This window comes from Mercenaria mercenaria, chromosome 19 (assembly GCF_021730395.1).
Source record: "Mercenaria mercenaria strain notata chromosome 19, MADL_Memer_1, whole genome shotgun sequence".
Taxonomy (NCBI): Eukaryota; Metazoa; Mollusca; class Bivalvia; order Venerida; family Veneridae; genus Mercenaria; species Mercenaria mercenaria.
The window spans coordinates 18892866-18908741 of record NC_069379.1 but is presented as its reverse complement, the minus strand read 5'-3'; the positions used below and the strand labels follow the sequence as shown (position 1 = coordinate 18908741).

General features: G+C 34.7%; 1 protein-coding gene across 1 annotated transcript in view; it reads left to right on the top strand.

Annotated features, from left to right (window-relative positions):
• Nucleotides 1-1750: 1750 nt before the first annotated feature.
• The window catches only part of LOC123542394 (uncharacterized), a 36914-nt gene continuing 22788 nt past the window's right edge, over nt 1751-15876 (top strand). The window contains exons 1-14 of the mRNA XM_053531859.1: nt 1751-2027; nt 2426-2550; nt 4118-4189; nt 5364-5604; nt 6577-6668; nt 7181-7249; nt 8272-8437; nt 8690-8848; nt 9696-9749; nt 10962-11015; nt 12073-12225; nt 12371-12442; nt 14076-14312; nt 14851-14958. Of these exons, the coding sequence (XP_053387834.1) occupies nt 1988-2027; nt 2426-2550; nt 4118-4189; nt 5364-5604; nt 6577-6668; nt 7181-7249; nt 8272-8437; nt 8690-8848; nt 9696-9749; nt 10962-11015; nt 12073-12225; nt 12371-12442; nt 14076-14312; nt 14851-14958 (1642 nt within the window). The 5' untranslated portion in view covers nt 1751-1987. The remainder of the gene's footprint in view (nt 2028-2425; nt 2551-4117; nt 4190-5363; nt 5605-6576; nt 6669-7180; nt 7250-8271; nt 8438-8689; nt 8849-9695; nt 9750-10961; nt 11016-12072; nt 12226-12370; nt 12443-14075; nt 14313-14850; nt 14959-15876) is intronic.

Sequence of the window (15876 nt, the reverse complement as noted above, 5' to 3'; positions counted from 1 at the left end):
AATTACACTTAACTTGGTCTGTACTATTCTGGCAAGGCTCCTTCTCAAGATCGTTCAAATAAAGACAGTTGGCCCATTATAAAGCTAAAAAAAAAATTCAAACAACTTCTTCTCATGGACTTCTTGATTGATCTTCATCAAGTTTGGTCTGAAGCATCATTATGAGGCACTCTTCCAATTATTAAATGAGGCACTAGACCCCTTTAAGGGATTATAAGAGTTAAAAACTTTAAACGTCTTTTTCTTATGAACCGATAGCTGGATTGCCGTCAAACTCTTTATGTAGACTCATTTTAAGGTTCTCCCTTGAATGTGTTCTTTGGTATGCCAAACACAGATTACCATTCATGATTCAGTGTGTCGTAAGTATATTCAAGATCAGATAGTCAAGATCAGGAGAGAGACTCAGGGCCACAGTGGCCCTCTTGTTTTATTTTCTGGTCGTCCGGACTTAGTTTGAAATATTACAATAAAACATGGAAGTAGTGTTTATTGTTGTCAGAAAATATGGCCCTGCATTGCTTGAGGAAACATGAGTTATGGCCCTTAGTGCTGAAATAATGTTTACTATTAAGGGTGTTTCTTTGCAAATTTAATGCTATTCTAAGGTTTTTCAGTGACAAAGCTTTGTGAATTGATGTCTTTAATAGCTAAATTATTAGCGAACTTCCTTGTTGCATTACGTCTTTGTTTCCAGCCTGGTGCTTAAATTTTAGAAAAGTTGTTAGGTTTCCAGACTGGTACTTAAATTTTATTTAAAATTTGTTGCATTACGTCTTTGTTTCCAGACTGGTGCTTAAATTTTAGAAAAGTTATTAGGTTTCCAGACTGGTACTTAAATTTTATTTAAAATTTGTTTCATTACGTCTTTGTTTCCAGACTGGTACTTAAATTTTAGAAAAGTTGTTAGGTTTCCAGACTGGTACTTAAATTTTATTCAAAATTTGTTTCATTACGTCTTTGTTTCCAGACTGGTACTTAAATTTTAGAAAAGTTGTTAGGTTTCCAGACTGTTGCTTAAATTTTAGAAAAGTTGTTTCATTACGTCTTTGTTTCCCGACTGGTACTTAAATTTTAGAAAAGTTGTTATATTTCGTCTTTATTTTTAGACTGGTACTGAAATTTCAGACGGGTACTTTCTTTATTTCCAGACGGGTACTTAAATTTTAGAAACAGTTACGAGACTGAACTTGGAAATTATATTTTGACACAAGTCTTTATGATGTGAAGATGACTGTAAAACTTTAAAACTGTGAGGTCATTTGTACCGGTTCAGCCATATTCAGGTCTATAAGCGGAAAATCTTTCATCTTATCTGTGAACTATGAAATTAGACTTGTTCCCGTGTTTACTCTCTACGTTTCATAAAAAAATGATTGTAGACCGGTAGTCTCACACTCAGTCGGGAACCAGGCTAGTACCATGAACTCGGTGTAAGAATCAGTGCAAATAGATTATATGTATGTCTTTGAACGTGACTCCAGTGATCTACATTAGATTGTAATGGCAGTTGTTTAAATAAGACATTGAACGTATATAATTATGTTTTGAAGGTGTATAATATTTATAACATGAAACAGAGAAACAGAAATGTTTGAAATTTTATATCTCGTAATTGTCCAGCATCGACTAACTTCCAAAAAAAAAGAGTTATTTTGCCAGAAAGGCCAAAGTTCAAGAAAAACTCACAAAATACCGCGAGATTATGTGATATTTTCGATAAGCATCATTACCGAAACAAAACCGTGCCTTGCACGATGAAATAAGCTACCTGTACTGTCCCAATGCAACAATTTGCGATTAATACTAAAGGTCACTCTTAATTCCTTTTTAAATTAGAGATTTATCAATGGAACTATTTTAAAATAGTGTAGAGATAGTGGAACATAGGCATATAACATAGGAAGTGTATCCAAATCTGTCCGCTGTAAATGACGAGACACGTTTTTCAAGATAACGTTTGACCTCCATTGACAGAGAATTAAAAATGTTCCTCTTTAGAAATGTCGAAAAATTGTTCATAATAGGTAAATAGAACGCTTTTTATGCATTTTTATTACATAAAAATATGAAGTAAGCGATAGGTAGATACTAGAGAATAATCTATGTGGAATAAAATGTAAGTTTAAATCATTGTTACTCAGTATCGTTTATTATTATATAAATACATAATGCATGTATACTTTTGTTTCAAGTTTTTGATCTTTAAAAACATATGTATAATTTCATTTTTGATTTTTTAAAAAGAACTGCAGTTTGGTGAATGAATTATTTAAACGACTTATGTACATTCAGCATAGAAATATCAGCAGTTAAAAAGTTTTACAGACTTTAGTGATATTCAGCCTAACATTTTATACTTACTGTGTTAGTGAAGTGGCTACATTTTATAATCACGCGCATTTCGTGTTTCTTTCTCTTTTAGTCTGGTTCATCGTCCTTTTTATAAATGTACTTCCGGTAGCGTCGGAAAGCATTGTCTGTCTTCAATGTGATAATCTGCCTCACCCCTGGGACTGTGACAGGGTCGTGACATGTAACTCACATGAGGTAAAGGGATTACATGTATACATTTTCTACAAGGAAAGGTTACATAATAGTTAATAACACGTAGCTCATGAAAATATACTCCCATTGTTTTCATTCCAAATATACATGTATAATTTACTGATTCTTGGCGGTAAAGCAAAACTTCAGCGAAAGGTTTTAAAGGTATACTACCCAAATTTCATTCAAATACTGAACAGTTACTACATATAGATTACGTTAACAAATTAACATATTTATGTGCATTATAAGATTTAAAGTACTACACTTAATAGTTCCTTAGTTACAATTCTGCAATTCTTCTTTAGTCTATGAAGGTGAAATATCTTCTTTTTAATAATTTATCCGCCATGACAGCGTAGTTGCAATAACTTTCTCATCAAGGTACTGGGATAAATTATTAGTTGACATGTATAGTTAAACGTAGAATGAATGTACACTACCACTAAAACACTGGAAGTATTTTCATCAAAAAGAAAAACGTTTATGACTCATGCTTAATAATTGCTTATTTTGAAGAACCCCTTGTGTAAGGAATATATTCTAGACACCTCATTGTTTTTGCTTTTTTTCAAGTTCTGCATTGATGTGCTTCATTTAAATTTGTATCTACAAAGACTTCAAGTTCTAAGATATTCCGAGCAGTACATTCATTATTCTTACTGCTTGTTCCACTTTTTCTTAGAAATGGGTTTCTTTGATTTCCTGTTTAAGCTGATCAATCTCATTTGACCGACCTATTTGCATATTTTGTTGTTTTCATGTAGTCAGTTTGAATTTAATATATTTAACAATGACATACATGTATAGATAAATGAATGTAGCAGTATTGAACATTTTGTTGACTTTTATTTGAGCCGTGCCATGAGAAAACCAGCATAGTGGCTTTGCGACCAGCATGGATCCAGACCAGCCTGCGCATCGGCGCAGTCTGGTCAGGATCCATGCTGTTCGCTAACAGTTTCTTCAATTCCAATAGGCTTTAATATAAACGAAGGCATTGTGAGCTTTTAAAGGCGATTTGTTAATTCTACATTTATTTTAGTTTATACGCAGATTTGTGTTTTATATTTCCTATAGATAGCTCATTTATGAGCTAAAATAATGTATATTTGCAGATACATTTTTACTTCAGAATCAATATTTGGTTGTACAACTAAGGTAGACATAAGGGAGATAATAAAACATGTAAAATGTCATTAAAATTGAGCCGCACCATGAGAAAACCAACATAGTGCATTTGCGACCAGCATTGATCCAGACCAGCCTGGGCATCCGCACAGTCTGGTCAGGATCCATGCTGTTCGCTAACAGTTTCTCTAATTGCAATAGGCTTTGAAAGCACTGTGTTGGTTTTCTCGTGGCGCGGCTCAATTTTTTAACGTCGTATACACAGTCTCAATAGCGCATTTTTTGTATATTTCGGCAGTATTTTATAGAGCTCTACCAAAAAAGTGTTAACTTTATTGGAATATGTTTTTAGAACTGGTTCCAGTGGACATAAAAGCAACATTTCTTTCGATATATGTTTGTATATTTTTTTTGCTACATTTTTTATTATTTATTCCAGTCGTGTTATGTTGAACAAGTTGTTACGGTATCGGGAGTTATTGTCTATAATTCAGGGTGTTCATCAGAACAGGTTTGTTATTCATATAATAAAACATATTTGTTTACTTATTTTGTTGGGTTTAACGTCGCACCGACACAATTATAGGTCAAATGGCGACTTTCCGGCATTGACGGTGGAAGAAGACCCCAGATGCCCCTCCGTGCATTATTTCATCACGAACGGGCACCTGGGTAGAACCACCGACCTTCCGTAAGCCAGCTGGATGGCTTCCTCACATGAAGAATTCAACGCCCCGAGTGAGGCTTGAACCCACATCGATGAGGGGCAAGTGATTTGAAGTCAGCGACCTTAACCACTTGGCCACAGAGGTCCCTTATAATAAAACATAAGATTATTTAAAGTCGTCAAGATAGCAAATATGTGAAAATATAAGTGCGGTTTGAGACATATGGGCGAAAAAATAAACTCTTCAATCTTTAAATCTAACTAGGAGTTAATTTTCGCTTAATCCCATTTAAACAAAATCATATTATTTCGTTTAAAGACGCACCACAAAAGAAACTGTATTCTTTTGTATTTCCATGATGGTAATTATACATGACTTGCATGAACAGAAAAGAAATATAAAAGTATTTAGTTACAAATTGACAGTGACATATACTAGGCCAAGACAATGTGTGTAATGTCCAACGTAACATTTTATTGTATTACTGAAGCAATATGTACAGAATCAGTGTATTTAGTTAAATTTCAATCACATTTTGTTTCTACAGTGTATGACAATTATTAATCTGTATTTTTGAAACTATGCTGAAAAGAGATTGACTGAATAAGTTTGCAGATAAAGTTGTCTAAAGACATTTATTCAGGAAGGGCCTAAATTGTCCACCTGAAAAACTTGTAGTATAGCTGTATATTACCTGTATTATAAGAATGATTTTCATGAAGTTTTTGTGGGTGAAAAAAGTAGGTCACTAGGTCATGGTAGGTCTTTAACAACAAAAACGTTTTCTTCAAGCACCTAGACTGTAAAATGCGCGTTCGATGAATTGTTCAGGGTTATTTCAACAAGAATACACCAGTTCTGGCGGCAATTTTTTTTTATATAATCTGACTAATCCATATTGAGCAGATGTATATTTATTGAGCATCACTCTTTTCTGGTGCCATTATGTCTTAAACTAACCAAAGACGTAATGCAGTGTTTATTGTACACAATTTGTGATCAGTTTATCATTTTCAGAAATGCCGAACAGGCGCAAGTTTATCAGGGAAAAGAAGTTCAGTTTTGTATACAAAAGATGTTAATGAGCAAATTGGCAGTTTTGGCGATGTAACAAACATGCACGATAATCCCGTGCACGAAAATCCAGTCGATGAAGTAAGCGTGTATGAGACAGCTGAAGCGGATCTGACGACCTGTTACAAGTGTTGTAATAATTCTAGATACTGCAACAGAAACCTTTGTGACAACTCTGTGCAACGTAAGTTCTGCTTTTATATATATATCAAAATAATCTCTAAACTAAAGTTATATTTTGAAGAATATGAACAAATTTCCTACCATGATAAGACATGGAATTCAAACATAGCCTAACATATGTCTAATGAAAATTGTAAAATTATTATGTAGTTGACAATAATGATAGATATTCTGTAATTACAAACACTAAGGAAAATAAGAAGTCTTAGTTTCATGAAGTGTTCTAGATAATCAGAAGGTGATTGTGATTGAAATCTATGTAGTTCTAGGTTACATCTATATTGTCATATGATAGGCTATATTTTAGATTTACAGCAAAAAGATTACTTCAATATTATCCAATATTATTCATAAATTTATTTTGGTTTAGAGATTATTTTGATCATGTGATCCCCACAGAGTCTATGAAACAATTAAAAAACATTTAATCATTTCAGTTATTTAACTCACTTGCTATAAAATATTATAAAAAAATGATGACCACGAAGTTATTAAAAAAATGGAATTTATATGGTCATTTCCATAATTTGTAATGGTGATGATGATTGCCGACAACGGCGACGTCAATGAAGTTGATGACAATGACATAATAATGCGATGGTGATTATCATTATTATTATTATAATGATGATGATGATGATGATGGTGGTGGTGGTGGTGATTACAACGATGATGATTTCAGTAATGATTATGTTATTGTTATTATTATTATCATAATTGAGCCGCACCATGAGAAAACCAACATAGTGGCTTTGTGACCAGCATGGATCCAGACCAGCCTGTGCATATGCGCAGTCTGGTCAGAATCCATGCTGTTCGCTAACGGTTTCTCTAATTGCAATAGGCTTTGAAAGTGAACAGCATGGATTCTGACCAGACTGCATGGATGCGCAGGCTGGTCTGGATCCATGCTGGTCGCAAAACCACTATGTTGGTTTTCCCATGGCATGGCTCATATTTCTTTATTTTATAGCTCCGCATACTAATCAGACATATTGTTTGAGTTGCCCGGATGTTGTTCAGCCGTCTGACTGCGAATATTTAGTGTTGTGTAATCCAGGGGAGGTAAGGCTTTAATAGTTTACACTAAGGTCATTTTTAAAAGGGACCAACTTATATGCATATCAAATACAAAGGGGTTAGTCTTGCATTAAATTTTTATTATATAAAAAGGGGTTTAGTGATACACCACATTTCATCAAGTTGAAAACAAGGGCGATGGTCTTTAAACATCCGTAAGGCTTTAAATATTATGTTAAAAACAGATGATAAAGCTGTCCAAATAGATGTTCTGTATAATCACATAGTTAGAAAAGGGCTACTTTTTAATACTGCACATGAACTTTTACAGCCAGAGTCATAAAGGGAGGTAATCAAATGCAATGGATTCAGTTAAACGCTCTACTGTGATAATCAATATTGAAATTTTGACAAATATCACTAAAAACAATAATCAGTATAAGGATACAACAAGACGTTGTAATTCTATATAAAATCTTCTTTTTTTTTTTGTTTTTGCTATATTTATAATTTGTCTGTAATGATGTGTCAAATAATGTATATATATTTGCTTCTAGCTTTGCTATACAGAGTTTATCAACTTGAATGGGGAAGATCGATACAGAATGGGTTGTGTATCCAATACGGTAAAGATTTTTGTTGGGTTTAACGTATGGTACCTGTCCAGTTTTTAATGGTTGAAGAAGACCTAAGGCGCCCATTTAAGATGATTTCATCACGGAGGGATGGGCACCTGTATAGAACCACAAACCTTCTGTAAACTAGCCGAATTGCCTAATACGGTTTAGTACTGACACTATCTATACGCAACTTTGCTCATTATCTAAATAGATCATAAAAATTCATGTAACCCTAAATTCCACCCCACCTCACCCCTCAACTACACCCCTATCTTTAATATTTTAAAGTTCTGCATATTAACGTCTTGTGAGTATATAAAACATTTTCATCTGTCAGCAGACATCTATTTCGTTCCTTAGTAAATAACACGTTTTCATTTTTCAGAAGACAGCTATGGCGTTCCATAGTAAATAACACACTTTCCACTTTCTTAATTGACTGAACGTGTCAGACAACTAAATATTGTATAGGAACTGTCACAAATTGAGAGGAAGTGCAAATTCAAATCATTTTATATATTTCTGAACTTGCAATCATTGATGTTGTATCATTTACCGTAAAACTTTGTGATTTATTCCGACACATGTTGTTTTGAGTACGTCTGTGAATAAAAAACATGTTTAATTTCATGTAATTCTATTTCAAAGCGTCCGCAATGACGAAATAGCCTGCAGTTTGTCTTTTTGATAGCGGACACGTAATGTCACTCGGCATTTTCCGTGAGGTTACAGATTGTAGGAATCCGTAGCGATCACAAACACATAGATTTTCATAGTTGTCGGAAAATGCCGAAATCGCCTTAAGTTAATGAGCATGTAATTACGTACAATCGGCAATCTACGTCAGATTACGAAAGTCTCTTATGTTTCTTACGCTTTCTCCGGCTGCTATATAATGAAGCACATACATAGTCACAAGCCGGAAAATGCCGAAGTTCTATACGGAGAATACGACAAAGCACACGGAAATTACCGATATTCATTATGGATCCATTACTGGATTGTATATGTCACTCTCTTAATTCAAGGCATGTTCAAAAACACCAGTGTCAAACTCGGGACCTGCTTTGGTCGGTAAGAAGCGTTTTGTCATGGACACAACTGGAATGGATAAATATTGTAGCAAGTGCTGTAGTGATGACGTCGGAAACTGCAATAGAGAATTGTGTGATAAATCTGGAGTTATCCCTCCAGGTAAATCCATACCGGAAGTTGCGTAATATCTATCTTTGTCTAAAAAAAACATTGAAGATTTGCCTGCATATAATAAATGAAGAAGCGCATGTTAGTTAAGCGCTTATAGCCGGCAATTATATCATGCGGAAAGTATTAATCAAACGTTTGGAGTCTAAATATGTGTAATGTACATGTAAAATGTAGAATGTTTTTTACATAGAAGGGCAAACTTGATTATAATCGAAGAGTAACGCTAAGTGAATGTTTCAGGCATCGAGGTATCGGAGTTAGTCAATCCCCCGGAAAGAAAGGACTTCTGCACAGACCTGTTCCCCGATGCATGTCCTCTGCTTATTATCCAAAACACTGATTTATGCAAAGAACCTCGATACTCGCATTACGCCTGTAGAGAATTCTGTGGAACATGTAGTAAGTGAAATGTCCGTTTTGATTTATAAATGTGTTTTGATTATTGAAGTTTTCGTACTTTCATTTTACAACACGCGTGATAGCTGCCATTTTACAGCGCTCGTGATTACTGGCATTTTACAACGCGCGTGATTGCTGCCATTTTACAACGCGCGTGATTACTGCCATTTTACAACGTGCCTGATAACTGCCATTGAATACCGCGCGTGACTACTGCCATTTTACAACGCGTGTGACTACTGCCATTTTACAACGCGTGAGATTATTGCCATTTTACAACGTGCGTGATTGCTGCCATTTTACAACGCACCTAGTTGCTGCAATTTTAAAACGCACGTGATTGCTGCCATTTTACAACGCACGAGATTACTGCCATTTTACAACGCGCGTGATTACTGCCATTTTACAACGCGCATGATTACTGCCATTTTAAACGCGCATGATTACTGCCATTTTACAACGCGCGTGATTTCTGCCGTTTTACAATGCACATCATTACTGCAACAAAAATTACTACATGTTCATTTACATTTTCATGTACGAACTTGTAACTACTGTTATTTATTTATGAAAAATAACAAAACAAGAAGTAATTCAATTTCTATGTAGAATGCTGAGAAATGATTTATTACTTCATAAATTCCCAAAAAGGTTTTCTTACTTTAGATTCTTGTTTCGTTGTTTCCTTTCGAAGTGATTTGTCAGTAATAAGTTTATATAAGTGATAAATTTCCACAAACAAAAAGTTTACAAAATCTGATAGGAGGTCATTTTTAATCCCCAAAAAGCGTGAGTGTGCCGCTTTTAAATAGTTTGAAGAAATTACCATTTATTCATATTTAAACAGTTAACCCAGGCCACGTGACAGCAAGACCGTCTTCCACACAAGCTGGCAGCTCAGGTATTGTATACTTCACTTTTTCTCTCAGAAAGTTCTATCAGAAATTGGCGAATTCACAGAAAAAAATTAGGATTGGACAGTCAGTAAGTGGTTGTCTGCTACCCTAGAGCCGTCGCATATTTGACATTTTCCGCACATTAAACCCTCCCGGCTACTTTCGGTTACGATTCTGCAGTTTTGCCTGCATTCCAAATTCCCCCAAAATACAGGCACTCAACAGAACTATTTAAGAGAAAAAAATTCCAGCGATTGACCGGCTCTTTTTTCCGCCATTTTGAACCAATTTACATGCGTACGTATGCAGAATATTCTAAATGGCCGCTAATAGGCAAAATTAACCGTTTCAAAAAGTCATATTATGCATATTCTATCTTCTCATTCTGTGATATTGTATATGTACCTACTATTTCATATCTCCGCTATTCAATTATGCCATTTATTGCAGGTCTTTCACTCAAAACTTCATTAATATTCACCATCAAACAGAGGAACTATTTTACGCGTAACCGCTTCAACATTGTCAACTAAAGGCAAATAACTGTGCTCTTAATGTGCTATCTGCGAACTTTGCCATCAACCTTGCTTATGTCAACATAAAAAAGATAATAGTTCATGTAGAACCCTTGCTAGCAGTGAAAAGTATGTAAAGCAATCGGTCTGTACAAAAACGCTGAAAAAAATTGACAAAGTCCGTTATTATTTTGTTTGGTTGTGTTGTACACTTTCAAAGGATCTCTAAGTTTTTTTAACCATCACGTGACTTTCTTTGACCGCAATGATTTATAAATGATCTGTTTTCTATGGAAGGTCGTTGCGCTATGCTAATTGCAAAATGCTTAATGGCATACAGGTAGTGCAAGATGCTTTTTGCCAAATGCTTATTAATAGTTTCAAATCTTGACTATCAAACTGCATTTAGGAAAAGATAAATGCAAATTGTTCACTGCAAAATGCTAAACAATAGATGCCAAATGCTTATTGATACGAACTTTTCAAATGAAAAAAGTCATTGGCCTCCGTTACAATAGGGTTCTTATAATAGTAGCTTGATCTGGGAAGCTGTATTCGGCTCAGTGGATTTTGTGACCCAGCTAAACAAAATCAACGAGAGCAGAATACAAAATCCCAGATCTAGCTACTGTTAAAATGACCCTTTAATTATATACCTTCCACTTTTTTGTTTGTGGATCTCAGTTAAAAATCAAATTCCAGGTATATCAGTGCCGACGCCAACTAAAGTGACAACACCTCAAGCTCAATCAACAGGTACATATATCAGACAAATATTGTTGTTGTTGTTTTTTCAAACATAATCATTTGATAATATCGTCAAACACGTAACATCGGTACTCGATTCTTTTTGCTACGCACCTGAACCGCAGACTGCATGGACATACAAGCCGAAGATATATCGTACTATGTCATGCACTGTTACTTAAACTTCTGCCTATGTAAAAGAAAAGTGCACAAAACCTTTCGTTTGAAAAACGGCAACTTTTCCTGGTTTTTGGTTTAGTAGTAGCAAAAAAATATAGCATTTTCGAGCTTTGGAAGGCCAAGGTTGAGTGCCAACTATACTCAAGGAAAATGGTGGATAGGTTATTCAGCGCTAATTTTGGACTCGGGCTGGCCACAGCGACCTAAATTAAAACTATTTTTGTTTTAATTTCATTGTGGACGTTTTTTTTTACATTTTATCAGAACAAAAAGAAAGAAAAAGATTTATTTGGTGAAGCAAAACTCAGTTTTAGTATAAATTCTGATACCAGCGGTGTTATTTTGGTGTGATTTTACAGTTAGCAAATGTGCCAGTTAAAATCTTCCCTATTCATGACCCCTACTTTTCTCTACATTTTAAGTCAGTTTGGGATAATTATTCAAAATGAGGTAAGATTTTTTTTACTCTGAAATTGGTCTAACTGAATATGGCAGGCTTTTAAACTTTGTCAATTTTATAAAGAATATATTGAAAATAGTTTTAGGCGTGTTAGACCTTGAGTACAATGCATGCTATTGAATGATTCATATGTCTTCTCGCGTAATGTTTGCGGTGTAGATGCGTAGTCATGTTATAAGGAAAGTTCAGGTTCTAATGGATTATTTTAACCTTATCAGCTTGCTGTCTTAATTACACATGTTTTAATTAATCATTTAAAGAAAATGTACTTTAACAATGGCATTCGTTTATCATTTTTGAAATAGTACCTACCAGATTAGCGTAAAATATACAGAAGTTAGCAGTTTTAAGATATTTTGTAAAGCGTTATTACATTTTTCATGTTTAGATATTATTCTGGTCACGTGATATTCCATCTATTTTTAGATTGTTTCTACGATAGCACAAAGTACATGGGTTCTTTCGCTACCACTGTTACTGGTAAAGCATGTAAGAATTGGGTTGACCTAGACCCGAGTCTCCAAGGTTTCCCAGACATCTCTATCACTGTTGCCGGGAACAAGTGCCGGGACCTGGACGGTATTTATTTATATCATTTTTGAACTACAATATATGCTTATTCTATAAAACAAATGGACGGAATGAGGTGACTAAATTATTGACAGACTGCTAGATTTACATAGATTCTAAACTCTCTAAATTTAATATTCATTTTTCATTTTAGGTCGTGGTTTCCCATGGTGTTTTACATCGAATAGTTTTGACTGGGAATTTTGTCCAGTTCCATATTGCCAAGGTATGAGGCTTGAATAAATTTTGTGCACGTTTTTCTCGGGGTTAATGCCTTGATAATTGTAGGAGACACCATTTCAGTAATTCAGATATTTAAGACCCAACACGGCTTAGTGACCTACTTTTTCCTCCCGCATAAATTACTTAAAAAATTTTCAGATAAAATCTACAGCTATTCTACAAGATAATAGGTGGACAATTTAGGCCATCCCTGAATTCATTTGTTTTTATAACTTTATCTGCAAACTTATTCAGTCATTCTCTTCTAGTTTTTTAAACAAAGTATAATATTTTACACAACTTTTCTATTGTTCTCTGCGGGCTAGTAACCAAAATAAATACTTACATACCATACCTGCACACGTGCACATGTATCATACCATAATGAGCACGTGAAAAGAATATTAGATGAGTTCAAACTGTAATGTATATTTAATGCAATATTATAGACCTGGCACTCATGAATATTCCGTATATTTTCCGTAAAATATTTCTCGGTGTCTGAAGCTAAATAACGATATAAATACTGCGTATGTATTTCTTTATAATTTTCACAAAGTCACATGCAGACAAAATTTTTACCTTCCAATCAACTTCTGCGTAGGAAACACCTTTCCCCCCACCCCCTCCCCACCCCCTCCAATTTTATCGGCAAACTTAACAGGTAGCAAAATCCTTTTAAGGTTTTGAAGTAGGCCTTGAGAAACAAAAATCAAACAACACCAGATCATAGAAAGAAAGAGTTGTTTGACATGAAAATTGAGCAGCATGTAAAACATGTATATAACTTTACGAAACAGGTGTCAGTATACTGATATAAACATTGAATTCCGGAAAAGGACTGCCTAAAGGAGCTCCACTTCCGGACAGTTAAACGCCTTTAAAAACTCAACATTTTCAAAGAACAGTTACACATGTCCGTTTTGATGCATTTACAATAGCGTGCGAGTGGTAAAATTTCGCATAACAAAGTGGAACACAGTTTTCAGCAATTGTTTATCTTTATTTCCTTAAAAATGGCATTCATTTTCAAATGGAGACAACTTTTTCCGATTATTTTAAGTAATCGTCGAGAAAAAGTTGAACTTCGCTCTCTCCTGATATGGATTTCCTCGACAGCGTATATCCCGTATCCTGTCACCAACAAGCAGTGTAACTAATATTACCATAATCATGGAAACACAAAAGAATACAGTTATTTTGTGGCGCGTCTATAAAATGTTACAGCTCAGGATAATATCAATTCAGGAGGATTGTAGGAATAGAGTTTGTACAGCAAATTTATATATTTATGAAATAATACATAGTATTACCTTTTAAACTTATTTGAGGGTTGCTTGATATATATGTTCTATATTTATCTTTCATTGTTTGATCCAAATTAAGAATTTTATTCAGTTATATTTTTTTTTTATATTTTATGGACCTGTGATGACAGTGGGGAAATGACGTATGCTCCACATACAACTTTGGCTTTCTCAGCATTTTACGTCCGATGAATGCCGAGTGGCCTAACGAGAGTACGTTAACTCACGGAAAATGCCGAGTGTCATTATATTGGTCTGCTATATTACGTGTTTCAAAACGATAAAGAAGAGGTTGATTCTCGTTTGAATCATTTTTCATTTATTTTTCAGAATGTTTTTATCCGAGCCAGAGTGTACAGTACGCAGGGTACGTTGCTATTGATAAAGATAACGACACGTGCTCGTCATGGACAGACTATGTAGCTCAAACCGGAGATACTCTCGTCAAATTTCCGAACGATTCTGTAGCAGATGCTAAAAACTATTGCCGTGACCCGAAAAAGTCCGGTACACCACAGTGTTATGTCAATGGTGTGCTGCAAAATTGTGATGTACCGCAGTGCACGCGTAAGTAACATCTTCACGAAATATCTTCGTATTCTTAATATGTTTAATATCATTAACAAAGGGTTAAATAATAATTATGTCTCCCACCACACAGTGGTGTGGGAGTCATACTGATTTACTCTAGTCTGTGTGTCTGTGTGTCTGTCTGTCACAAAGCTTGTCCGCACTCAAAAGTCGAACATTTCTCATCCGATCTTCACCATTCATCAAGACCATCTAGAGAAACTAGACTAAGTCATTTTTCATAAAAACCATTTGTCTGAACAATCCGGACAAACAAGGCTGTTGTGGGAGACATGCGCTTTTCTCAAAAGCATCTCTAGTTTATACTATGTTAGTCAATATTTAAACCTTTGGCAAATATAATAATTATGAGGTTACAATTATAGAAAATAGGAATTAGCATATAGACATATATATATATATGTCGTAACATACATGTGACAGCCACATTTTAAATAAATGCATTATGAGCGTATAAGTGAAATTATTATTTCTAAATGCAGGAAAAAAATACATTTTGTACATGTAATTTTAGATGACTGTAGGGATGATCCGGAGACAAACTGTGCTTTAGTTCAGCAGTATGTGTGCAAGTACGAATATACTAGCGCCACCTTGTGTCCCAAAACATGTAATATGTGCAGTAAGTATACAACAAAAACAAGTAATAAACGCAGTACATTTGTAAGAAGAACAAGTAATGTGCACAGTGCATATGTTTCAAACACCTTATTGTGTGAGGTTATTGTATTGTTAATAATTGTTAATATATATATAGTAAGTATTAAGAAGGCATAATTGGGTCGCACCATGAAGAAACCAACATTGTGCATTTGCGACTAGCAATCCGCGCAATCTGGCCAGGATCCATGCTGTTCGCTTTCAAAGCCTATTGCAATTAGAGAAACCGTTAGCGAATAGCATTGATCCTGACCAGACTGTCTGAACTCGATCGGTGCTGGTCCCAAATGCACTTTGTTGGTTTTCTCATGGTGCGGCTCGTGTATAGAATTTATTCAACTATGCAATATTGGACACAATATAAGACAAATTGCACAAATCATACGAAAAAGATTTATCCAATTCCAAGGTCAGCAGAGAAAATATGAGAAAATTGGCACCAGTTTGAAAAAAACAAAACAGTATCAATACAAGGAAACAGGGCCAATATGGTATTGTCAAATTGAGTGGTCCAATATGGAATTGAATAAAAACATTATCAGTAATCAAATTCTGTCATATTGGTCTTATGGCCAGTGCGACTACAATCGGACAAATAAAATTATACTATAACGCCGAATTTATTTTAAGAATTGATCTTTTATTACATGCTGAAATAATAACTGAGATCTACAAAGTGACCCTTTTTAAAGTGACAGATTTTTAAAACACCACATGCTTTGGAAGCCATGATTGTCTGTGTTCATTTAATAAGTAAAAAAGTAAAAGTATAAGGCATGCGTGAATGAATGATGCAATCAGGGACAATTTTCGTACATGCACACACTACGTAGGGCAAAAAGACATGACCGCACAATATAAATTACGTTTGAACTAATGT